Source organism: Acomys minous, assembly GCF_964271855.1.
Source record: "Acomys minous genome assembly, chromosome: 14".
Taxonomy (NCBI): domain Eukaryota; kingdom Metazoa; phylum Chordata; class Mammalia; order Rodentia; family Muridae; genus Acomys; species Acomys minous.
In genome coordinates this window covers 90,624,628-90,650,517 of record NC_140496.1, presented here as the reverse complement: position 1 = coordinate 90,650,517, position 25,890 = coordinate 90,624,628, and the positions used below count along the sequence as shown (strand labels likewise).

The 25,890-nt window shown below is 43.0% G+C and overlaps 1 protein-coding gene across 2 annotated transcripts in view; it reads right to left on the bottom strand.

Annotated features, from left to right (window-relative positions):
• Nucleotides 1–11,744, bottom strand: part of SLC39A8 (solute carrier family 39 member 8) — a 66,631-nt gene extending 54,887 nt beyond the window's left edge. Inside the window, exons 1-3 of one of the 2 annotated variants that reach the window (XM_084757038.1) lie at nucleotides 11,544–11,744; nucleotides 11,273–11,436; nucleotides 10,682–11,116 (exon numbers count right to left, since the gene is read on the bottom strand). In XM_084757038.1, the coding sequence (XP_084613164.1) occupies nucleotides 10,682–10,900 (219 nt within the window). In that variant the 5' untranslated portion in view covers nucleotides 10,901–11,116; nucleotides 11,273–11,436; nucleotides 11,544–11,744. The remainder of the gene's footprint in view (nucleotides 1–10,681; nucleotides 11,117–11,272; nucleotides 11,437–11,543) is intronic. The other variant, XM_084757037.1, reaches the window with a different exon arrangement.
• Between the last annotated feature and the right edge of the window lie 14,146 nt (nucleotides 11,745–25,890).

Here is a 25,890-nt window from a genome sequence, read left to right as displayed (position 1 = left end):
CTCGTGCCATTCACTAAATGCTCAAGTATCTGAAATGTAGCAAATGCACTGTCCTTGTCACAGTTCAAACCACCCAGTGAGCAGGGGCTCACTCTTTCGGGTTGACAAAGGAGAAAACGAGGATTAAAGAAGTAAGTTATTTGCCTGACAGTAATAGGTTACTAAGTGGCAGAATTTAAATTTCAGTCTGGGGTGGAGGGGTTCTGACTCTAGATGCCACACTGTTAACCATTATGTGGCACTGTTTAAAATGGTTAGAGATCCGAGGCCTCAGCAGAGTAATGACAAGCATGGCTTACACAGAACTAGGCCCATGGAACTAAAATTTCCCCTGGGCCTTTGTCTGAGCTCATTCATTTTATGCATTTTGTTTTTCTTTGTTCTCTACCTATGTATATATTTAAAAACAAACAAAGAAACCTCGAAGCAAAGGCATTAAATATTTAAATTAAAAAGGCATAATGCAAGCCAGGTGTGGTGGCACACTCCTTTAACCCCAGCACTCTGGAGGCAGAGGTAGGCAGATCTCTGTGATTTGAGGCCAGCCAAGGCTACACAGAGAAACCCTGTCTCGGAAAAAAAAATTAATAATAATAATAATAATAATAATAATGCTACTTTTCAGGTTAGTGCCATTGATGTTTTATTCCCCTTAAACTTCAGGCCAAGAAAAACAACAGAGGATCTTTGGAAAGAGACAGAAGCCAAATTAAACAAGGGTCCATTCTGAAAGTTTCCACACTCTCCAGTCCCATCATCACAAACGTAACTTGGTGATGGTTTCATTTCTTGGTAAACCTCAAGGCTCATTGGCTACAGAAACAGACAACTGATAAATAGCCTGAGAATAAATCAACTAGCATCAGTTACAAACAGGAGTCTGCCATTAGGTGAGTTGGAATGGGAAAAGTCTCTGAATATGGCATAGCTCCTAAGATTGTCTAGGGTTTCCAATTTTTTTTTTTAAATAAGTAAATGACCCAGAGATGAACTTTTCACACTCGGTAACATGTGCATCCCTCGAGGAATACTGCCTTGCATGCAACTAAATCACAAACTCCAGCACCAACCACACTGAGTTACCTTCACTGGAGCCAATTTCCTTTGTGCGTACGACATTCACTCATTCTTCTCAACTTCAGGCCTTGTTTTCCATTCCTTTCTACGTTCTCTTTACTTTTCACCAACTCCTATTACTACTAAAGGTAATTAGTGATCTAGAAGTCCAAGGTGGATTAAAGGTAAAGGAAACACACTAAAACTGTAGCCGTGGTGGAAAAGCAATGGGTTTCAGGACGGGGAAAAATTAAACCCCTGCTCGTCACTGTCCCTTATGATGAGAAGAGCCAGGAAACAAGACTACATACAGCATGAAGTGTAAAGAGTCTAGCTGCTACAAACCTTCCACCTGCGATACCTATTTGTGATATCCCAAGAGAGAACACACCTGGCAAAGGAGGGACTTCACTCTCCTTGTCCTCATAACGAGAGCTCAGACTTTTCTCATGCCCACGCGTGATTCCATGGATGTGCTCTGTTGACTGCTTTCCCTCCTTGCTGCAACTCATTCCCCAATGCCTACGCACAACCACTTGCCCCAGCAAGATGCAGCCAAGGACGGTATAAAGGAAGATTTCCTTATACATCTATAGAGTCATATCTAATTATTAGACCTAGAATATATATATATATACTCATGTGGTAAAATTAGACTAGTATTTGTCATGACCATGATTTGTATCAATATACAAAATTCAATACAAAATTGAATAAAAAAAGTAACCTTATTTGTGAGTGAGAATTAAGGCCTTGAGATGAGGAGTAGATTTAATAATCTACCTTTTGTTCTAGCCTCCCTCTATATTTCTATATCCCTCTTTCCTTCTTTTCAGCTCCTGTCTCCTTACCTAGATAAAGGAAGAGGGAAATGTCCCTGAGTCCAACCTCAGAGACCTATGGGACATGGCACTTAAAAATGTTTTTATTAGTCTAAAGATTCTTTCACAACAACACAAGTTAACTCCTGGCAATACCCAGCCTACCTCAAAGAAGATGATGAGCATCAAAGAACCATCCTTATGGAGATGGCTTTAAATGTGGCAAACAAGCCACTGGGCAAAATGTCCTCATTTCTGCCACAGACAGAATTCTGCCTAAAGATGGGCAAATTTAGATGCAGGCAGAGTTGACGGCCAAAGACAGGGTAAGCAAGTCCTCAATAGTTCCTGCCTCGCAAATATGTCTGTCAGATATTGGGCCAGAAGGCTGAAGATGATGCTCCAACGTTACAGAGAATGTTGGGTGACTTTTCAGGCAGTAAATTGTCTCAGTCATTTTTTTCATTTTGGAAGCTGCTAACTTGCACTCCGTGTTCACTCAGGTATTTAAGTTTTATCCCTTCTCAAATCTCTGATGGGTCTGAAGACCAGATAGTTTAGTCTTTCAATTAAGCTTAGTAGGTTAGGGATTAAGATGTTTTTAGATCAAGATAAATGTTTAAGTTAATGGAGATGAGATATGATAAATATTGATCTTCATTCAGAAAATTAGACCCAACAAGAAAGGAAAAATGGTTACTTCAAGTTTGCCAAATACAAATAGCCAAATCACTATGAATGTAACATTTATATAATTCCTGAGTGTCTCGTGGTTCTTCCTGCTCTATGTAATTTATTTTATCCATGTGTAATAATATAAATGTATATGTTAAAAAGAAACATAATAAAATAAAATTATTAAAAAAGCATTTTAAAAAAAGGAAGATTTCCATTTGCATTTGCCGGAAATGGAACTGTTCTAAAGTTCACTGTAAGCTGCCCGACAACATAGCCTGTTTCTCTCATATTCAAATCTAGTGATAGAATAAAACAACTGCTGCTCAGTGTTATCTCTGAGGGCAGAAATATATATATATATATATATATATAATAGAATTAATGAGCTGGGCATAGTGGCACATGCCTTTAAACTCAGCACTTGGGAGGCAGAGGCAGGCAGATCTCTGGACTTTGACACCAGCCTGGTGTGTGCGACCTTGTGGTATGACTTGTATGCTTGCTCTGGTGATTATTTAAGCACTGTAGCTAGCTTTTCTAATTACATCATTTATTTGTTGTGTGTGTGTGTGTGTGTGTGTGTGTGTGTGTGTGCGCGCGCAAACAAGTTTCAGCTGTCTACTCTCAACCCAACTTTCCCTTTTTGTTGTTTTGTTTTTCAAGACAGGGTTTCTCTGCGTAGACTTAGCTATCCTGGACTCATTTTGTAGACCAGGCTGTCCTTGAACTCACAACGATCTGCCTGCCTCTGCCTCCCAAGTGCTGGGATTGCAGGAGTACACCACTGCACCCGCTCTGATAAACATTCCCATTATTTATTAGCAAACATGTCTTATCCTCCTTTTCACTAGCCCCATGCATGCCTGGGATAATCTGCAGTTTTTCTTTCATTTAACACAACGGGCATGCATGTGGAAGCCATGACATGCCTGTGGAATTCACAGGACGATTTGCAGGAGTCAGTCCTCTCCTTCCAGCATGTGAGTCCAGAGGATTAGACTCAGGCCACTAGTCTGACGGCAAGTGCCTTTACCAGCTGATCCACGTCTACAGACCAAGAACTATGGCTTTGTCTCTCACACACTGACTTTTCACATCTTTCTATCTTATTCTCTAATTACTTGACAAGGACTCTAAGAACTTGAGGACATAGCTGTGGAAAACATAAGGACTGAAGTTCAATTCCAGAACTATGTGAAGAAAAAGGAGGAAGAGGAAGAGGAGGGGGAAGGAGGAGGAGGAAGAGGAAGAAGGAGGAGGAGGAGGAAGTAAGATGAAGAAGCCAACAGACATGGTGGCATGTTTATAATGCTAGAAATGATGGACAAAGACAGACAAATCCTTTAGACTTTCTAGCCTCCTTGGCAAGTTCCAGGCCAAGAAAGAGGGAAGAAGAAAAACTAAGAAATATCACACACACACACACACACACACACACACACACTCTCTCTCTCTCTCTCTCTCTCTCTCTCTCTCTCTCTCTCTCTCTCTCTCTGAAAATAAGGACTGAGTTCCTTGTGACCGCATGACTGTTCCCTTCATGTGACTAAGCAATGGGGCCAGATAAGTAACTTATGGTTAGTAACTGCTGCCCATAGTTCAAAATATGAGATAATGGCTTACCCACCTCGGTAAAATGTTTTCTTAGATGATAATAAAACCATATGCAGTACGGCAGAAGTGTTTAAGGCTGTCAGGGATCCCACCACTTATGGCGTTACACCAGGCACTTACCCTCTCTGTGCCAAATAAATAATGGTGCCTTTATCATACGACTGTCATGACAACGAAATGTGATACTACTAATAAAATAGTTAAAAGGGTTGTATAGCATAGTGAAATAGTAGAAATCTCTACTATGATTATGTACATTTTATACAAAAGGGTCCGCATGCCTCATGGGGTAGTGGACAAAGACATACATACACTTGGGAGTTAGATACGGGAAGAATGAAAAGCGTTTTCCTTCTTAAGTGCATCCCACTCGCCCCTGCTGCCAAGGCAAGCGAAGCTCTTGTTATCACAGTCAAATGAGTGAATCATGCGGGTCCCTCGTTTTTACCAAAGCCTGCAGATACAGTTTGTGCACAGTCAACTATTGTGAAAGTGATGTAGTCAATCCACACGGTGCCCTTATCTAGGAGGCTTAACAAGAAACCAAGCATTGGCTTTCTGCATCATCTCCCAGGGTCTCATGAGAACCGAGGACCAGCAGGTTGGAAGGCATCCCTACCAGGCTTACTCCGATCATATCTCAACACAAAAAGGCCAAAGAAGAAAAGAAGGAATCCATAGTTCATGCATCCTAGAATGCCCCCCAATACTATGTCTATCATTGCCTTCAGCCCAGGAAAAATATGGGATAGGTGACAATAAACAACGCACATAGCAATAATGCAGTGATGAGTACACATACATACCACATCTTTTTCTTTTCTTTCTTTCTTTCTTTTTCTTTTTTCTTTTTTCTTTTTTTTTTTTTTTTTTTTTTTTTTTTCTAGACACTGCTGCCCTGGTCATCCATTAACATGAGCCAGGAATTATCTTTCTTCCTCTAGAGACCTCTGGCTCCATAAGACCAGCGGATACTGAAGGAAAAGACTTCATAATTAAATGCTCATTCCAGGCAAAAGACTGTAGTAAAAAAAAATAGGGACAAGGCTCAGTGATAGCACATTTATCTGTCATGTTTGATATCCAACACTGCAAGTAAATTAAATAACCCTATATATTGCCTTCCACTCTCTCCAGACTGAAACGGCCATGACACCTTGTAAAATCCCCTGCAGCTGCCACCTCTACCCCCACCTTCACCTACACCAAACATGCCACACACTCACACTACCTTTTGGAAATGCGGGTTTGCTTTTGCTTCACTTCTCTTTGTATTCTCTAATCAGACATATCACTTGAGCGTGCACTACAATCACATGTGTTCTGCCTACTTCCGTGAACTCTAACTATGAAAATCCAGCTTTGTAGTTAGACATGGTGGTGCAAGCAGATCTCTACGAGTTCGAGGCCAGCCTGGTCTACAAAGTGAGTCCTGGACAGCCAGGACTATAAGAGAAACCATGTCTTGGGGGGAAAAAAGAAAGTCCAGATTTATACCCATTTTAACAACCTTCACTCATTGATTCAAAAGATTCTAATGAAATCTGGACACGGAGAAGCACCTCTCTAGTCCCAACACTTAAGAAGGTGAGGCAGGAGCCACAAATATCTGAGGCCCAACAGAAGTGAGACTCTGCATCCAAAATTTCAAACAAATATGTCTAATGCATAGATGGTGTGAACCAGATACTCTCGCAGCCCCTGAAGAGATGAGTGGGTCTTTGCCATCTGCTTCTTAAGTCCTCACCAGAGAGGACAGTTGGTACGAGATATGGCCATATGAGAAAACCACAATAATACAAATAAAATTATATACATATTTTACTATGATTGGAAAGGACTAGGAGTAGGATAGCTCCCTGATAGGCAGACAGACAGAAAAGAGAAGTCACAAGTAGATAGTAAATACGGCAAAGAAGTATAGTTTCTTCCTCATACTCCTGAGGTGAGACAAAGGGCTAAAGGTCTGATTGCTTAGGGCTCCCTGCCTGTGGACCAGTGTCACAAGTTCGGGATTGTTTTACCCCAAAGCCGTGTGGGCTTATCGACTTCTCTGTCTTTGTTCAGAGTGACAACCTCTAAATTAGGGGTGAAATCACCCTCAAGGACCTTAAAATGCCCATTCTAAAAGCAAAGCCAGACTGTGGCTCCCAGGTCCCCTCCCCCCACCCCACCCCATCCCACCCTACTTTACAGAGTGTATTTCTCTGTGTGCCTTATTGTGGAGTGTTCCTCACCCCTAATAAAAGTTTGAGTTTTTTGGGTTTTTGTTTGGTTGGTTTTGGTTTTTGGTTTTTGGTTTTTCGAGACAGGGTTTCTCTGTGTAGCCTCGACTCTCCTGGACTCACTTTGTAGACCAGGCTGGCCTCAAACTCACAACAATCTGCCTCCCAAATACTGGGATTAAACACCATGCCTGCCATAAACATTTTTCTTTACTGATTGATTCTGTCTGCTATGTGAGAGGTTTTTCCTGCTGCTATCCTCTGTGCTCAAGATTTTTTTCTAATTTTTAATTTTTTACCTGGCAGCTAAAATGAACCGGAACAAGACCACTAGATAGTAGCACTTGTATTAACTAATATAGAGGCACATGGGAGAAGGAATTCTTCCTAAACTCTTGGCCAGATCTAAAAAAGCTTCTCTGAATGTGATGCCTAAACAGACAGCTCAACATGAGTGAGTGGCTATATATGGTGCCAAAAGATAACTTTAAAGACACAGCACAAAAGGCTGTTCAGCCATCTTAAAGCCCTAAGGTTTAGGGACTATGAAGAGCTGAACAGAACCTAGCTCCCTAGAGTCCCTGGGTTCTGCCACCAGCAAGATAAGAAAAGTAATAATGATGATGATGATAATAATAATAGTAATAGTAATAGTAATAATAATAGTGTTTACAGTTTATCCCAAAGGGGTTGAACTGCTTAGAAAAGTGATGTATTAAGCTCTGTACTTAAAATGAGCACTTCCATTTATAGAAGTCAGTAGAGGTATCTACTGAATAATAATAATAATTTCACAATGATTCAGAAAATAGATCATTCATGGACGACATGATTTTTATTTAGGACAAGATGAACTGGGCTTTTCTAACATGTTTGCTTTGATAACTCAAGGGAAAGCTGGTCTTTCTAGCTGGAGGTAGGAAGGCTCCAGGGAAGATATTGAGCAAAGGCATACAGAAATTCATAAAGTGTGAATAGTTCAGTTCAGTGGGTGCCAGGTCTGAAGAGGAAGGTTGGCACAAGGAACGCAGAGCTGCTAATGCCAGGCTCGAGACTTGGACTTCATTAGTGAAAAAAAAAAAGAGTTGATGGAGGGTTATTCAAAAAAAAAGCATACCCTGTTGCTTTAGGAAGGTTGATTATAAATTCAAATTGTCTAAAAATAGAGTGTAGGCAACCCGATGATAATAGGAATGTGAAAGGAAAACATCTGCTGCAGGAGGCGCCTGCTAGATACACAGAAAAATAGCTGGAGGGGATGAAGCCCAAGTGTAAGGTGGATGAGGGACAGCGCGGAACAAAAGCCAGTGTCACGTCCCACCCATTCCAGAACCCTGGGAATGTGAACGGAGGTGTTCCTGGAGCTCAGCATAGCATTCTGACAAATGAGGGTTTCCCTTTTGTCAAGCTGTTTAACCAGTGTCCACATGAGAGAATGTGACAGTGAGGTTCCTGAGAAGAGGAAATGAAGGAAAAGGTAACGGAGGGAAATGAGAGCCACAGGGGAACAAGCAGAAGGCAGCACGACAGTCCCGTAGACCCATCGTTCCCAGATATCCTGACCACTTTCTTTTGTGTTATGATTATTTCCAGGACAAATCAGTCTCCATGTCAATCAAGGGCACCCACAAGCCATTTGGCTACCAAGGCCCTCTTATTACATAGCTTGAGTTGTTCTCCTATAGTTGTGAACTGAATTGTCTCCACTGTGACTACAAGTCACTTCTGCTTCTCAGAGAGGCAAGGTAGTGGTACCTATGAATACCAAATATTTAAATTTTTAAAAAATTAGCTGGGCGGTGATAGTATGTGCCTTCAACCCCAACACGTGGGAGGCACAGTCACAAGGATCTCTGAGTTCAAGGCCCAGCCTGGTCTACATAGTGAGTTCCAGGACAGCCAAGGCTACACAGAGAAACCTGTCTCAAAAAATAAGATAAATAAAAGAAAGAAAAAAATACTTCTATATTTATCAAGCAAACCTGCCTTGCTCAGTAGTCTCTTATAGCCTGATTCAACCACTACCAAAGCTCTCATCCAAAAGTACAATTCTGTTGACAGATCTTGTAGAAGATTAAGAAGTTTCTGGCCCATGGAAACTTTTCTACTTTCTTAGACTTTTTCAAAGTCAGATAATTAAACTTCTCCAAACAGACTTTACATGGTTCTACTCTGTGCCCAACTGAGAACTAAAGTTGCATTGTTTCAACTATGAACACATTATGGGTCCTATATTTCAATTCAAATCTGATGATTTTATGCTGGAGCCCATGAGAGTGCCTTGGCAAGGCTTTCGATCAATTAACAAGAAATTAACAGATTCTTCTGGATTTATTATCATTTTACCAATGATTGCTGTTTTCATTAAGACTTCACAGAACTGCAAAGAGATGTTTGCTAAGCCTTATTAGTGTGGAGTTTTTCTTGGCTTCTCCGTGTTTCCAAGGTAATTATGGGCTTCCTCCTGTCTCTTTTCCATGAGAATAATGAACGTATACATGCAAACTTGAGACCGAGAATAAAGATATGAAGATACAATTTACCAATTGAGACATCCTACCTGCTTACAAAATAAACATTGTATTACTAGTAAATTTAACCAACTTTCCTAAATAGATTAGGCATACTACCTACTATCTTTGCAAGGGAGCTTGGGGTCTTTGGCCCCTTTAAAACTCACCTCCAGACTCAGTCAGATAAGACTATCATTTAAGTCAACACAATATGTGAGTTACAGATAGAGCCTCAAGTCAGTCCCAGAGCTTCATTCCAAGCAAATGACCACACCTACCTGGAAACTAGTCAGCTCAGCTTTTTTTTTTTTAAAGAAGACAAACAGCATGATTAGCCCAGAAAAGACCTACAATGGTATTTGTTTTATTTCAAAGTATGTCAGTAAAATATACGGACATTTCAGTCTCTTTACAACATATAATTTCTCAAACATTAAGTCAAATATAAAAACATGCAAGAAACGGAACTCAAGACAGTTTACGTTTTAAAACTCTGCATAGGGGCATCACAAAAATCCTTCTGGGTCAAAGAAAGACCTTATGGCACGGAATCAGACAAACTCCACATCTTGAATTGTGTACATTTTAGCTGCTGAAAGACATTACTAAGAGAAACAAAACCATGGGCCTGGGGCTGGGGCTGGGGCTTAGTGGTAGAGCACTTACCTGCACTTACAGGAGAGGGTAAGTCTAACTCTAACCCCCCAGTAATGAAGGGAGGGAGGGCGAGAGGGAACCTCACTATAGTGCTGATGAAAGTCAAGGAATTTATCTGAGTAAAGTTTCCTTAACTGTAATCAAAGATCAAACTCATTGAAAATGCCATGTTTCCAGAAGCAGAGTTTGTAGAATGTAGAATTTCCCAAAACATCTTAGCCACGGAAACCTTACTAGAAAACCACCATTGCCTCGAAATGAGAAACAGACATAAGGAGCTGCTCCATCTGCTGTTTAACATGAGTCGGTAAGCAGGAACGGGTGGAGGGAAACATTGACTTAACTACCCACTCCAATGGTTTGAAGTACTAAGAGACAGAACTCACCAAGCCGTAGCCCCAGCCCGGGGACAAGTGTGAGTTTTATTTACTCTATAAAGTTCAAGCCTGCCCTTAAATCCAAGGCACTGGTAAATGACTAGACACACACGTACTGAGAAACGTATGTTTCATACTTTTGAATGAATGTTAGAATCAAACACTTGACATGACATAACTAGAAATTAACTCCAATCCTAGGCTGCCACCAACTGAATCACTAACGACTCTGTGATCTGAGCCTCGGGTGTCCTCAGTTTCCCCATCTGTACTGTGTGCTGTTTCAGCTGAAACCGCCTTATACAATACACACAAGAGCGTGGTGTCTTTTTTTTTTTTAAGTGGGAGTGGTCACTCACCCAGAAGATAAGAACCGCACGTGACAGGTTCTTTCTGCTGTATGTGTAAATTAAGTAAACGGCTCTTTCAGCAAGATTTAAATTCCTATCTAAAACTCAATCTTGGGTGACTTTCCTCCCTCACCGACTTCTATCAATTTTTCTATAGACTAACAAAGCCCCGGGTGACTTAGCTTATTTAAATTCTGGTTGCCAGCTCTCTAACTCTGGTTCCTTATCCCTGGTAAGCCAACCAGTGAGAATCAAGTGCCACTTAACAGTTACCGCCTCAAACTTGAAAAACTTCACGAAATCCTTTCTCTGACGCTTCTCCCTCCTAGAAACGGCCGCTCTGGGGAAGGAAATCTATGAAAATCTGCGAACTACAGGGCCTCCCATTACCTGGTTGAAGTGCAGCTGCCCCAGCTCCGGCGCTCCCTGGTGGGGTGCAGACCCCAACCGTTCCAGCAGGCGCCCCAGCTGCGCGGCCGAAAGGCTCTGGTTGGCGCCGAACACGCTCAGCACATCCTCGCTGAAGGAGAGCTCGGGTCCCTCCGCGGGGAGTCCCAGGCCAGTGGCCGCCAGCAGCAGCAGCCCGGCCACTGCCCGGCCCGGAGCCATCGTGCAACTCCGGGGCAAGTAGATGCAGGGACCCGCGAGGGTGTCGGTGCCCCTGGGGTGGGGGTGGGGCCCGCCGGTCCCGCGTCACTGCCTGGCCCAATTAGCGAGACCCTTGGTGGCCCCGCGCCTCTGCAGTCTCAGACCTTCGGGGCATTGAATAGGTAGCACAGCCAGAAGGCGATAGGCAGCGTGGCCCCTCCGGGCCTCCTGCGGAGCCTGAGATAAAAGGAACAAAGACGGACAGAGATAAAGGCCACCCGGTCGGCAGCCTGCCGGTCCCAGAGCCTAGAGTGGCCAGAGTCTCGAACTCCGAGCCGGGCGTGGGGCCAGCTGCCTGGAGCCAGGTTTGCAGAGGCCCCAGGATTTGCTTACAGTGTGGTGACACTCGCTTGTCCCGGATATAAAGCCCCAACCGCGCCACACTTCGGGGAACTAAATTCTCTCTGACTGTGCAACCCCAATTCCTCTTCCTGTCTTAGGGTTTTATTTTCCCGCCGCAGACGTGGAAAGGTCGGGACTGTAGCCTCCTCGAAGAGCTGCAGAGAAACACGCCTTCAGGATCCCAAAGTTCTCACGTCTAAATGGACCCTCTCTGCACTGCCCAGGGGCTTAGAAAGTTAGGGAGAAATTGCTAGCGTCTCACCTCTACTGTCTATGTCGGCCTCTGAGGTTCAGTCTCTCTCTCTCTCTCTCTCTCTCTCTCTCTCTCTCTCTCTCTCTCTCTCTCTCTCTCTCTCTCTCTCTCTCTCTCTCTCTCTCTCTCTCTCTCTCTCGCCCCGTCTCTCCCCCTCTCTCTCGCCTTTCTCTGGGAAACTCTAGGATCCCGTCCTGCACCCTTTAGAGATAAGAAGGGGAGGGAGGGTGCTGTCCCCGCCTCTGTAGCACGTGGTGTCACACTCCCCCAGGCTGAGCTCCCAAGTGCGTCCACGCCGCGGCGCTGAGCCCTGGCGTTTACCTCTCGGTCTGCCATCCCAGCCACAGCGGTTCCTCCTCCCAGGAGCCCACCTCCACGGTGGGATCCCTAACCTCCTTTCTGGTGTCAAGGCCCACTTTTTTTTGTTACCCCCAGAAAATCGGCTTCCTGAAATGGAGTCTAGAGCCCTTGCATTGTCTAAGAAATTAACAGGAATTGCTTTTTTGCCTCACTTCTTAAAATCAGAGGAGAAAGAGGAAACCAAATCAGTCGCATGCTGGTGGGCTAGCTGAGCCAGCAGGGTCCTTTCGGGCCCTTCCTGACGCCGCTCGGGATATCCGCAGATCACAAGGAATGTTTATTTGTCCAGATGAAGGTTCAAGAAAAGCTGACTTGGGTGTGAGGTCAACAAGTTTGTGTAAAGTGAATGCGGTGTTTGGGGACAAAGGTTGTATCCGGTGGATGAAACGATCCAGAAATAAAGAAATAAAGTGAAACCGGTTTGGCTGTCAGATGGCAGAAAAAAGAATTCAAAGCCTTGTTCATGCCTTTCAGGATGGGTGTGTTTCACCCTCCTAAAAACATCAGGTTTAAAAACAGGCACAGAGCTAACAGAAAAACAAGAAAAAGAAACTATTAGCGCTCTCTCTCTCTCTCTCTCTCTCTCTCTCTCTCTCTCTCTCTCTCTCTCTCTCTCTCTCTCTCTGTGTGTGTGTGTGTGTGTGTGTGTGTGTGTGTCTGTGTGTGCGTGTGTGTGTGTCTGTCTGTCTGTCTGTCTGTCTGTCTCTGTCTGTCTCTGTGTCTGTCTGTGTGTCTGTCTCTGTCTGTCTCTGTCTCTCTGTGTCTGTGTGTGTGTGTGTGCACGCGCGCGCATGTGTGTGTGTGTGTGTGTGTGTGTGTGTGTGTGTGTGTGTTCCAGGAAGATGGGGACGTAGAAAAGAACAACGAAAGGACTGTCCTGTGAGAGAAGGTGGGGTTATGGTCTGCCTCACCCCCAGAGGCTTTCAGCAGCTGTACCAGGGCAGTCGTGGTTGCCAGGAGGAAGTTTTCTCCTTGAGTGTGCCAAGCCCTATTTGTGAAGAATAACTTCTTCATGACTAGAAGCAATTCAGAGCAACAGATCCAGCGTGAGCCCTCACCTATACGTGACACAAACAGCCCTTGAAAGGCAGTGAACTAAATGATCTTGAGGGTGGATTCTTTCCAATTTAAAAAAGAAAAAAAGTCCACTTGTGGGTATTAATTTACAGAATGGCACTGATGCTCAAAGGGCAAACCTCTCATAGGGGCCAAGTGTAAACTGATAGCACAAAAGAATTCTTACGTCACCCAGCTGATAAGTCTCTTCGAGTTTTTTATTGGAGTTTTAAGTCTATCACGTTGTCTGTTTCTCCTTTCTGCTTTAGTGACTAACAAGTGGCTTCTGCCTATGAGTGGATGCGTTAAAAGACTGGCCTCCATCCAGTAAGATGTTCTCTTGTTACCAGCATATCCACAACTAACTTTGTGGGTAAAATGAAGTTTTGAGGTGTTGGGCTAGGAGACAAGTACAATGGACGAGTTTTTCAATAATACAAAGGGTACATTGTGGGACCGGGGGGCCTGTGCTACCACTCCTGTTGTTGCTGTGTGCTAGGCAAACACTCTACCAACTGAGCTATAGGCCCAGCTGTGGAGGAATTTTAATTCAGCAGCATGGCAACTCTGGCTGGAGTACAGACTCACCTTTAAGCCCAGGAGAGAGACGCAGATATGTGAGCTCAAGGCCAGCCTAGTATAAAGCAAGTTTCAGATAAAGAAAAGTTTAGATCCAGGCATGGTGATATGCACCTTTAATCCCAGCACTCCAGATCCAGAGACATGCCAATCTCTGAGTTCTAGTCAGTGCTGTTCAAGAAGTTCAGTTGAGTTGGTGAGTTGAGAGGCAGTATAGTTCAGTTGAGCTTGTGGCAGTTTAGTTCCTGGAACTCAGAGGCAGTTTTTACCAGGAGAGCTTTACAGAGAGGTTGAAGAGAGAACCAGCTAGACACAGGTGAGGACAGAATGCGCCAGAGAATGAGAATGAGCCAGAAGATTAGAACAGATTGCTAGAGCTAGTTTGAGGTCAAGCAGAGCAATTCAGTCAGACACTGAGAGAAGGCAGTTTGAATCAGTCAACTTGAAGAGGAGTTTGAGGCAGACATCTGAGTTGAACCAGCCAGCCAGAGTTCAGAAAGAAGAAGAAAGCTTATTTAAGGACTTCCTCAAGACCCAGCTATTCCACTCCTTGGAATATACCCAGAAGATCCTCCAGCACACAACAAGGACATATGCTCAACCATGTTCATAAGGGCCTTATTCATAATAGCCAGAACATGGAAACAGCCTAAGTGTCCCTCAGTAGAAGGATGGATAAAGAAACTGTGGTACATTTACACATTGGAATACTACTCAGCTATTAAAAACAAGAAATTCCCGAAATTTGTGGACAAATGGATTGAACTAGAAATGATCATAATGAGTGAGTTAACCCAGAAGCAGAAAGACTCAAATGGTGTATACTCACTTATATCTGGACACTAGCCCAAGGGGCATGTCCCATGAAAGTCTTCACCTACCAGGAAAGTGGGATAGATGTGAGGACATCCTTTTGGGATTCTAAGTGAGAGAAGTATGGGAGAATGGAGAAATAGAAGGATCCAGAGGGTCCTAGAAATCTGCAAGTAGAACATTATGATGGGCAGATCTGGGCCCGGGTGTTCTGCACAAACTATGGAACCAACCAAGGACAATAAATACAGTAAACATTGAACCCCTACCCAGATCTAGGCAAGGGGACAGGTCATTCTCTACAGATGAGTGAAGAGTGGGGACTGACTTTCACATGAACTCATTCTCTACAGATGAGTGAAGAGTGGGGACTGACTTTCACATGAACTCTGGTGCCCCATATATGACCACGTCCCCTTGATGGGGAGACCCGGTGGCACTCAAGGGAAGGACAGTAGGCTACCAAGAAGAGACTTGATACCCTATGAGCATATACAGGGGGAGGAGGCCCCCTTCAGTCACAGTCATAGGGGAGGGGAGTAAGGGGAAAATGGGAGGGAAGGAGGAGTGGGAGGATAGAACGGATGGGATAATAATTGAGATGTAATATGAATAAATTAATAAATAAATAATTTTTTTTAAAAAAAGAAAGAAAGCTTGTTTAGCAGTAAGTCTCAGAGGCTGAAAGCATTCTAGTAATAGATCAGATTGTATGGAGGCTAGAAGCTTCCAGGTCTAGATCTAGGTTAGCCTCAGAGACAACAATTAAATCAGGAAAATGAAAGATACATTAACATCCAGCCCATTTTTTCTTCATACCTCCCATTTTTGAATTTCCATCTTTGAAGCGTGTACATCTCCCTGTGGGAACACGAAAAATTCTAGTAGAGTAGTTCTCAATCTTCCTAATGCTGCAACCCGTTAATACGGGGCCTCATGTTGGGGTGACCCCCAACCATAAATTTATTTCTGTTGCTACTTTATAAATAGTATTCTTGCTATGGTTGTGAATTACAATGCAAATATTATTGGAGATAGAGGTTTGCCAAAAGATCAAGACCCGAAGGTTGTTGAGAACCCACTGCTCTAAGGGACAGTATATCTGGGTTACTTGCCATCCCTTCTCTCCCACTGAGCGACGGGAGTATTAACCAATAACACCTGCATGGAGAAGACCCATGGTGACCAGGTGGAACTTGAAATTAGAATTAGGAAATCCCCTGTCTCAAAAAACAAAACAAAACAAAACAAACAAACAAAAAAAAGATAGACAAGGTCATGAGCGTGTCTAAATAGAGGAAGAGACAAAGTCAGACTATTTATCCCTAATGGGTTAACTGCATGCACAGAGGTAGGCCATTCAAGTTCAAAGATTATTCAGGAACTTTTCTTCTCGGTGTGCTTTGCCAGAGCCCACCATGCAAAGCCGTGGCCTAGCGTGGCCTGCAGAGCCAGCATATAATTCGGGGGTGGCGGCGGGGGGTGGGGGTGGGGTGGGAATCTATGGGTCTGGAAGAGAAAGAAAGATAGTAAGAATGAAGCCTTACATAAGGGAATCTGTGAGCCAACTAAGTATGAATATATTATATGAATATGCTGTTACATTCACTGTTCAAGAAGGAAATTGCAAATATGAAGGGGGGAAACCAGACTGAACTGGTTGTTTGGGGCTAAAGTTGAGATATCAGTGTAAACTGCTGGTTTCTAGCATTGAAACAGGCAGATAGAAATAACGTTGCTGCCTTATCGACTGAGAGATCCTGGAAACAACATTCAAATGGCCGTAAGCAGAGCTAGAGCACTAAGCTTGACTTAGGTACTTTCTATCCCCTGATGTGGAACTAGTGCTCCTGATGCAAATGGCTGGTCCCCAGGCTGTGGAGGCAACAAGAAGGATGAGCTTGGAATATCTTCTTGTGCTTGGAATCCTGACAATGAGCATGTTCAAATAATGGAAGAAGTCCATATTAAGTCATCCCAGGTCCTGAGGCAGGAGATTGACATTTTACATAGTTCCACAGAGGAAGAAAGGCCTCTGTTGTCCTTACATAATGTTATAAATGTGTTCAATGTTTTAAAAGTAAAACATTGAGTACTAATTAATAAGGAAGGGGAAAATTCCTGCAACAAATTACATTGAAAGTAAAACTAGAGTTTATTAAAATGTTAACTTAATAATCTTCAATGGAGCTAATGTGATTCATATTTATTTTCTGCCCTTATATCATGCTCTATGCTCAGAGTGCAAGAGTGACCAGAGGCCCTTTGGGATGTAGCTCGTGCTCATCATGCAGTGCCCAGCATGCTTTCAGGCCACAGGATCTAATCCCAGTACCGTCGACAAACAAAAAGCATAACAACAACAACAAAAGCTATTCCCAATTTTACCTTTAGGACACTTGGTTACAGGTTAGAAAGAAAAGAAAGGTGTGCTCTTATGGAGACTACACAGGTTTCAGAGGAGCATTGCATGAGCAAATCCCCAGCACTACAAGAAGAAAAGAGAGAAAGAAAGAAAGAAAGAAAGAAAGAAAGAAAGAAAGAAAGAAAGAAAGAAAGAGAAGGAGAGGAGGGAAAGACAAAGGAAGGAAAGGAGGGAGAGAGGGGAAAAGGATGGGAGGGAGGGAGGAGGAAGGAAGGAAGGAAAGGTGGATTGCAGTGAAGAGAGATGGGGCACCTATGTCTGTAGGTGATTGTAAGCAAATAATTAACAAGGCAAGTAACCCTTGAGATTAAAGAACAGGTAAAACGTTGACAGAAGGGCAAGCAGTGGGTAAACATTTCAAGAAGTGGAAACTAAAAAGCCCCCAGAGGCTTCTGAGACCAAGAACTGTTAGAGCTTTCTTGTCTGGAGAATAGAGGTAAGATCCGATCCGATATTCAGGGGGCCTCCAACTTCCACTGGGTGGAAGATGATGCTTTACACCAAAGCATTCCTTTTGTGGCCTTCAGCTATAAATAAATAAATAAAATAACAAATCTTCACATTAGGGTGTAGTGGCAAGCACCTGCAGTCCTAGCACATGAGAGTGGAGGCAAGAGCATCAGATTTCAAGGCCAGCATATCTACATATAAACATTATTTCATAATACCAAGAATCAGTTTCTATTTGGGAAGAGGAGCAGGGTGCTGCAGAGACTGATGCACCAACCAAGGGCCATGCATGGTGTGGACCTAGACCCTCTGTTCAGATGTAGTAGGTAAGCAGCACAGTCTCCTTGTGGGTCCCTACTATGGGGAGTAAGGACTACTTCTGACACGGACTTTGGCTCTCACACGTTGATCACTTCCCTCTGGTGGGGCAGCCTTGCCAGGCCACATAGGAAAAGGATACAGTCAATCCAGATGAGACTTTATAGGCTGAGGTCAGATGTTAGGGGAGGAGGGCTCCCCCCCCCCCATTCTGAAGACTAGGGGAGGGACAGAGGAAGCATGAGTGAGGGAAGGTGGGACTAGGAGGTGTCGAGGGAGGAGGCTACAATTAGGATGTAAAGTAAACAAAATTCAAAATAATCCCCACTTCTAAAGAAGAAGAAGAAGAAGGAGAAGGAGAAGGAGAAGGAGAAGGAGAAGGAGAAGAAGAAGAAGAAGAAGAAGAAGAAGAAGAAGAAGAAGAAGAAGAAGAAGAAGAATCAGTTTCCTATTGTTAAAAATACACTATGCCCAAAATTATCAAGTAAGATACAGTGATGACTGCAGGTCATCCAGGCATGTATAATAGCCCATCAATGCCAGAGACAACACAAGCAGGAATCGGATTTCTTCAAAGCCTCTCTGAACTTAATTCTTCATTTATGAAACAGAGATTAACATAGTTGCCCAATTTCTGTCACTGAATAACTGTGAAAAACAGATGTGAAAAACAGATGTGATAAAGTATGAAAAGGCCCTTACCAGCTGCACAACTAAGTGAAGGCAAACTCCTTCACTGAACTAATGGTCTAATGTGATCTGTGTAACTATGTAGCAAACTACGGTGGGAAGGATATCTCAGCTCAAAGACCACTTTGTACCTAACAACATTCTTGAGGGTTTTTCCAGGAAATCATTGCACTAATCAGAGATAGATAGAACCACAGATAATATCAACTCTAATCTGGACATTTTATCAGCAAGAAACTGGAAGTTCAAGAGAGTTAAATGACTTGGTGAACTGTTGTAGAAAATTTGTTATCAATAGTTACTATTAATGCATATAATTATTACAGCAGTTGCTTATTTAACCTGCTACCATATGAATAATGGACACAGACACCTGTTAGATTTTTAATATGCCTTAAAGTCTGGGGCTGGACAGAAACTATGCCCCTAACATATCTTTTACCTCCCAGCCCCACATCCCATGCCAATTGCTCTAATAATTCTTAGCTGGGCTACTTCCCAGCCAAAATCCCATAAACATTTGCACATGGCCAGGTGGTAGTGGCACATGCTTTGAATCCCAGCACTTGAGAGGCAGAAGCAAGTGGCTCTCTGTGGGTTCGAGGCCAGCCTGGTCTAGAAATCGAGTCCTGGACAGCCAAGGCTATCACACAGAGAAACCCTGTCTTGGAAAGAAAAATGCACATGTTTCTCATCTAGGAACATTCTCTCCATTACCGATCCTCAGTGTAAACTCTCCCCAGTCATGTTGTTCTTCTTTATGCTAACCTCTGCTGTCTCCACTTCTTCCTCTCCTCTTCTGTCTTCTCTCCTCCTCTCTTCCTCTCCCATGATCCTCTTCCTCCAAGCCTGAGAACCTTCCCTTAGCCTGCCTCATGTCTGCTCTGCCCAAGTGTATAGGCAACTTTATTTAGCTAATCAGGGATTATTTAGAGGCAAGGTTACACACCATCACTTTGGTATACTTGAGGGTCTGCTCACAGAACAGTAAGAATCTGGAGGGGGTGGGGTGGCATTTTGCCTGGAACACAAGCCCAAAACAATCTTCTCCATTTTACCATCAGCACCACCACCACAACAACAACAGCAACAACGACAAAATTCATGCTTCAAAGACAATATTGGTTGAACATTCCTTATCCAAAATGTTTAACACCAGACATGTTTGATATTTTGTATCTGTTAGATTTTGAAATATGTATGTAGACTAATTGAAATTTCCAAATTCAACCCAAAATTCTCTTATATTTTATTGAAATCTAAAACCCAGGTCATTTTTTTATACAAGATTCTGAATTTTGGACATGAAACAAATTGACATGGCATGAAATTTTCCACCAATGGTGTCCTGCTGATGTTCGAGATATTTTAGCTTTTGGGGTATTTTGCCTTTCAGTTTGTCTGACTAGGGATATCTATCCATATCCTTGTGGCATAATCATAAATCAACTTGATTAAATAAATGAAATGGGAAACTATACTGACCTCCAGCAGCCCTGGCTACTTTTTACCCTTTTTCTTTAATTCTTTCAATACACCAATATCCCTTGTTTAGTTTCCTCAGTATTATCCCATCATAATCTGTGAGCTTCATCTATAAACTGTCTAGATGGTCTTATAATGTGTGCAAAATATGTACAGACATGGAAAAAGATTAGATGGATCAATGGAAAAATCAGGTAGAATATGATGCCGATTATAGTAACAATTCTGTGAAGCTGTGAGTGTACTTGCACTTATGTTATTAAAGGTCTAGGGGACTGTGTGACAAGTTATATACAATATTGTACTTACGTTGTTAGAGGTCTAGGGCAGCAGGTGCCAAGTTGTAGACAATGTTGCACTTACACTGTTAAGGGTGTAGGAGAACATATGCCAAGTTGATTACAATGTTTAAAGGTTTAGGGACAAGGAGCAAGTTATATATAATATTACATTTATGTTATCAAAGGTCTAGGAGAACATGTACCAAGTTATATACCATGTTGCACTTATATTGTTAAAAGTCTCGGTGAACATATACCAAGCTGTACGCTGTAGGACTCTACCGATGAAGCTAGAAGTCTGGCCTTCTCCCGATAACAAGTTCCACAGGTAGCGGGTTCCACACGGGGCCTAGGAAGAACAGACTCCTTTTGTCAGTAGGGCCCTCACCCCACCTAGATTTTTGTAAGGGGCATCACATAGCCCTAAAAGAAAACACAGACCTGGCCTTTCCTGGTTTAAAAAAAAAAAAAAAACAAAAAAAAAACACAGGAGTTCCAGGAAGTACCCTACCCGGAGCTGAGATCTTAGCCTCCAAAAATGTATCTCTAATTGTACCCCAGCACCATCGCCTCACACATAGAATAATTAAGTACTGTCTTCCTTCCTGCAATAAACAGTTACCGAGGCACTGTGTCATTGTATGTAGGTGAGGTATTCTGGCTCCTTTAGCCTAGCAAATCAGACACATTCGCCCTCACTTCCCAGGGTTTTATAAATCCCTAATTCACAAGTAAAGTTGGCTTGACTTCTCACTCCACCATGACGGTCTGAGGCTCCATTTACTCCAGGGGGAATCTATGCTGAATGCTCCCTATGATGATCAGCCAGCAATGGCAGCACTGCCTTTGTAGTCACTGGGGCCTGCCCTGGGAGGCACTTGGAAGCCTGCTGTGACACTCATTCACTGCCTTCCCCAGAGGCTGGGAACCTGGCTCTGTCCCTAAGCCACAAGCTGCTGGGGAAGCACTTGCTGGGCCTGCGGCAGCTGTGTCTGCCAGCGGGTTTTGGGCCCCCTGGACACAGTCCTGCCAACCTGCAAAGACCCAGACTTGTGGGACCCAAAGCAGAACGACAGTATACACTATTGAAAAGTCCAAGGAAACATGAATCAGGTTGTATACAATGTTATCTTACTACAAGTTGGGGTTTCTTTTTGTTTGGATGGTTGGTGGGATTTTTTTATTTTTTGTTTTGTTTGTTTTTGGTTTTTTTTGGTTTTAGGTTTTTCCAGACAGCTGTCTGTCTTTGAACTCGCTTTGTAGACCAGGCTGGCCTCGAACTCACAGAAATCTGCCTGCTTCTGTCTCCCAAGTGCTGGGATTAAAAGCATGGACCAACACTGCCCAGTAAGGATAGATTTGAAGAGGAAGAATCGTACCTTTCTGTGAAAGGGCTTGTTTCTTTAAATGAGTCTGCAGTATTTCTCCTACTGTATGAAAAGACAGATGTTGCTCAGTGGTGGAATGCTTGCTTAGCATGCACAAACCTTGGGTTCAGTATCCAGTACAAAAGGGTCAGTATATATGTCTCACTCTTATTTTTTTTTTAAGGCTAGGCTCACAACCAAAATATAAGTGTCTCACTCTTATAATTAAAGGAATAAAATGTTAGCAAACTGATGAGAGAGTTAAGAGTCAGTTAATGTGTCTATGTCTGGCCACAGTTCTGTAAGTAGCAAACAGGAAGTCCTCAGGCTCTGTAGCTTCTGCACGCACGGTGCCTGTCCAACAGGAGGAAGCGAGGAGCTGAAGTTCTCGGCTGATGCCTTACCTGGGTTGAATGGAGCTGCTTCAGACCCATCCTTAAGTTCTGATAAAGATGAGGATGGGCAAAAGAAAAGGTCAGGGAAATAGCTATCATTAAGATCATTAAGGAAGCCTGGTGTGGTGGTGCACAACTTTAATCCCAGCACTCGGGAGACAGAGCTAGGGGGATCTCTGTCAGTTCAAGGCCAGCCTGGTCTACAAAGCAAGTCTAGGACAACCAAGGCTACACAAAGAAACCCTGCCTCAAAAAACAGAAACAAAAACAAGGAATTGTCCTGAATGGACAATAAACATCCTAGTTTTTGTTTTGTTTTGTGTGGTTTTTTCCCACTCCTTTCCAAGCTCATTAGCAATTCTCTCAAGCCTTCTATAACTTGTCATGACCCTTTCTTTCCCATTTTGGAACTATAATCATTTTTAGAACACACTCACACAAATGCCTTACCCTTGAGTGTGTGTGTGTCTGTGTGTGTGTGTGTGTGTGTGTGTGTGTGTGTTTGTGCATGTGCGCGCACAAGTGTGTCTGTGCACAGATTTTTATTATGCAACCCAGGCTGGCCTCAAATTCCCCACCGTACTGACTCTGTCATCTGTGTGCTGGCATGTGGGCTACCATACCATTGACAGTTTGCCATCAGTTTCCCTCTAGACATTTCCATATACTCTAACTTCTCTTTTATATATGCATATGCCATCTTACTCATGGGCCAAGCTGTCTACTTCCTGTTTTCAGTTTTCTTTCTTTCTTTCTTTCTTTCTTTTTTTTTTTTTTTTTTTTTTTTTTGGTTTTCCGAGACAGGGTTTCTTTACGTAGCCTTGGCTGTCCTGGACTCACTTTGTAGACCAGGTTGGACTCGAACTCACATCAATCTGCCTGCCTCTGATGTTTAGCAGATGCAGCGGCAGACTACACAAGCAGAAAAAAAAAAAATTAAAGGGACATGGAAAGAGGAAAGAAATCTAGTTGGAGCCAACTGATCACCAAAAGTCACAGGACAACTGACAGTTCTGCCTTGAGGCTGCTGAGAGAGAGACAATATTCCTCTTCTACAGAGACATTTTCAGGTAAAATTACAGTAATAATACTCATTTGGGTGTGGTTTTATTTCATTATTTATTTTAAAATTTATTTATGCTAGGCAGTGGTGGCGCACACCTTTAATCCTACCACTTGGAAGCCAGAGCTAGGTGGGTCTCTATGAGTTCAAGTCCAGCCTGGTCTACAAATAGAGTCCAGGACAGCCAGGGCTGCCCAGAGAAACCCTGTCTCAAAAAAAAAAATAAATTATATATATATATATACATATATATATATATATATATATATATATATATATATATATATATACACTCATTTTAAATCCCAATCATAGACCCGTCCCTCTCTTCCTCCATCCCCCCTCCCCTACTCCTCAGAAAAAGGGAGCCCCACTACCACCAACCCACACCAGCACATCAAGTCCCATCAGGACTGAGCACAAACTCTTTACCTGTGGCCTGGCCAGGCTGCCCCGCCAGGAAGAAGTGATCAAAAAGCAAGCAACAGAGTCTATGTCAGAGACAGTCCCTGCTCCCCTTACTAGGGGACCCACATGAAGCCTGAGCTGCTCTGTGCGTGGTCCTTGGTTGGTGCTTCGGTCTCTGCAAGCACATCTGGGCCTTGGTTAGTTAGCCCTGTGGTCTTTTTGTAGAGATCCTGTCCCTTTCAGGTCTTTCTATCCTCCCCCGACCCCTCTCACTTTTACAGAAGACTCCTTGCGCTTTGCCCAATGTCTGCCTGTGAATCTCAGTATCCCTTTTGATCTGCTGCTGGGCGGAGCCTCTCAGAGGACAAGCTATGCTAGGTTCCTATCTGTAAGCAGAGCAGAGCATCATTCACAGTGTCAGGGGTTGGCTCTTTTCCATGGGGCGAGTCTCAGGTTGAGCCAGGTATTGGTTGGACATTCCCTCAATCTCTGCTCTATCTTTATCCCTGCATATATTGTGGGAAGGGTACACTTGGGGTCAGAGTTTTTATGGGTGGGTTGGTGTTCCCCTCCCTCCACTAAGAGTCCTGTCTAGTTAGATGGCAACCTCTTCAGTCTCCATGACCCCTGCTACTAGGAGTCTCAGCTAGAGTCATCTCCACATCTCCCCAGAAGCCTACCCTGACTTAGGTCTCCAGCTTGTCACAGAGATGCCCCTGCCCAGGGTTTCTCTTTCTCTGCAGCCCTCTGTCCACCCACCCTCACTCTCCACAGGTGTGATCTCCACCATCATCTCTCTCTGTGTTCCCTCCTCTATCTTGTTCTCACTCTTCAACCACTTCTGCTGTCTATTCTATTTCCCCTTCTGAATGAGATTTAAGCACCTTCCCTTGGGTCCTCCTTACTACTTATCTTCTTTGGGTTTGTGAATTGTACTATGTGTATCCTGTACTCTATGGCTAAAGTCTGTTTATAAGTGAGTACATACCATTTGTGTCTTTCTGGGTCTAGATTACCTCATTCAGGATGGCCTTTTCTAGTTCCATCCATTTGCCTGCAAATTCTATGATCTCCTTGTTGTAGTTTTGGTTTGGTCTGGTTTTGGGGTTTTTATAAGAGAGGATTTTCTCTGTGTAGCCTTGGTTGTCCTGGACTTGCTTTGTAGATCAAGCTGGCCTCCAACTCATAGCAATCCACCTGGCTCTGCCTCCTGAGTGCTGGAATTAAATGTGTGCAGCACCACAACCTTGTTTTTAATAGCTGAGTAGTATTCCATTATGTAAATGTACCTTTAAAGAAGAAATGACTAGGGCTGGACATGGTGGCACAAGCCTTTAATGCCAGCACTCAGGAGGCAGAAGCAGGCACACCTCTCTGAGTTCGAGGCCAGCCTGGTCTACAAAGTAAGTTCAGGACAGCCAGGACTATAACAGAAACCCTGTCTCGAAAAAACAAAATAAAACAAGGACAACAAAAAAAATCTTCCCCTGCCCTGCTTGTGAGCTATGGTGTTATCTCACAGGCTGTAATCACACCTTATTCATTTCAGGAACCACTCTATGATCTCATTTACAAAAAAAAAAAAAAATCCTTAACAGCCTTTGAGATGTAACTTCTGAGATAGCACTTACAGCTACTGCACAGGTCCTAGTCCTGGCTCTCCTTTGAGAAACCCACAACAATGCTCCCTAGAGTTTCTTACTCTTTCAAGATGCCTCTCTTTCTCTCAACTCCTGTGATTGTGATTAAACCTTTTTTTTATAACAGAGTCAAAGACCTGGCTTTACCCATGATACCAGGAAACCACAGGAGCCTGGGCGAGACAACTGTCCAGGTGGTGGACTGGCTGGTCATCTCTGTCATTTTAATGGATATATAGGTTCATCTAGGTTACAAGTTTTCCTTCTCAGGTCTCTGATCACATTGGCGGCTAAGTTAACGGTAGCTTGACAACTAGAGAACAATTAGAGCCACTGTTAGTTCATTAGTCAACTCGTTAGCTAGTTAAAACTACCAGGTATTAGGTATCTTCTCTTATTTAAAAAGTCAGACAAGCTTGCCTGGCTCACAGGCTTAATGTTAAAAGGTAAACAGATTCTAGCGTAACTTTTTACTAATCCTTCATTTGGATGACTGCTCCCAGTAACCAACTGCAGGTGTCTCTTTGTGAATAACTGGAGAAGTAAAAAAATAATGTAAAGTTTATGTAAAGTCTGAGGATATGAAAGTTTAAGTTAGGAGGATCTAAAATATTAGAAGGACTGAGAAAGTGGTTTATAAATACTAGAAGGGTCTAAGAAAGTATTTAAAAGTTGGTAATAAAGAAAGTATTGGAGGGTCTAGAAAATGTTTAAATGGTAAGGGCAAGCGATAAAAGTTAGGGGATGTTAAGAAAAGTTTTAAGGTACATAAATACAAAATAAAAAATGAGATCAATAGAATTCTGATAAGCTGGTGAAGAACCGACTACTTATTAATCAGTCACAAGCTCAAGATTTTAATTTCCCTTTAGTGGTCTTCTGAAGGGTACTTATTGTTATCCTAAAAACAAGTCTGTCCAATATGCATATCAAGGCTACTGGAACTGAGAAAAAAAATGTTCATGTTTTACCTGGGTCTCAAACATATGAGTCTACTGCTGCTGTCTTTTATAATTGTAATATTAA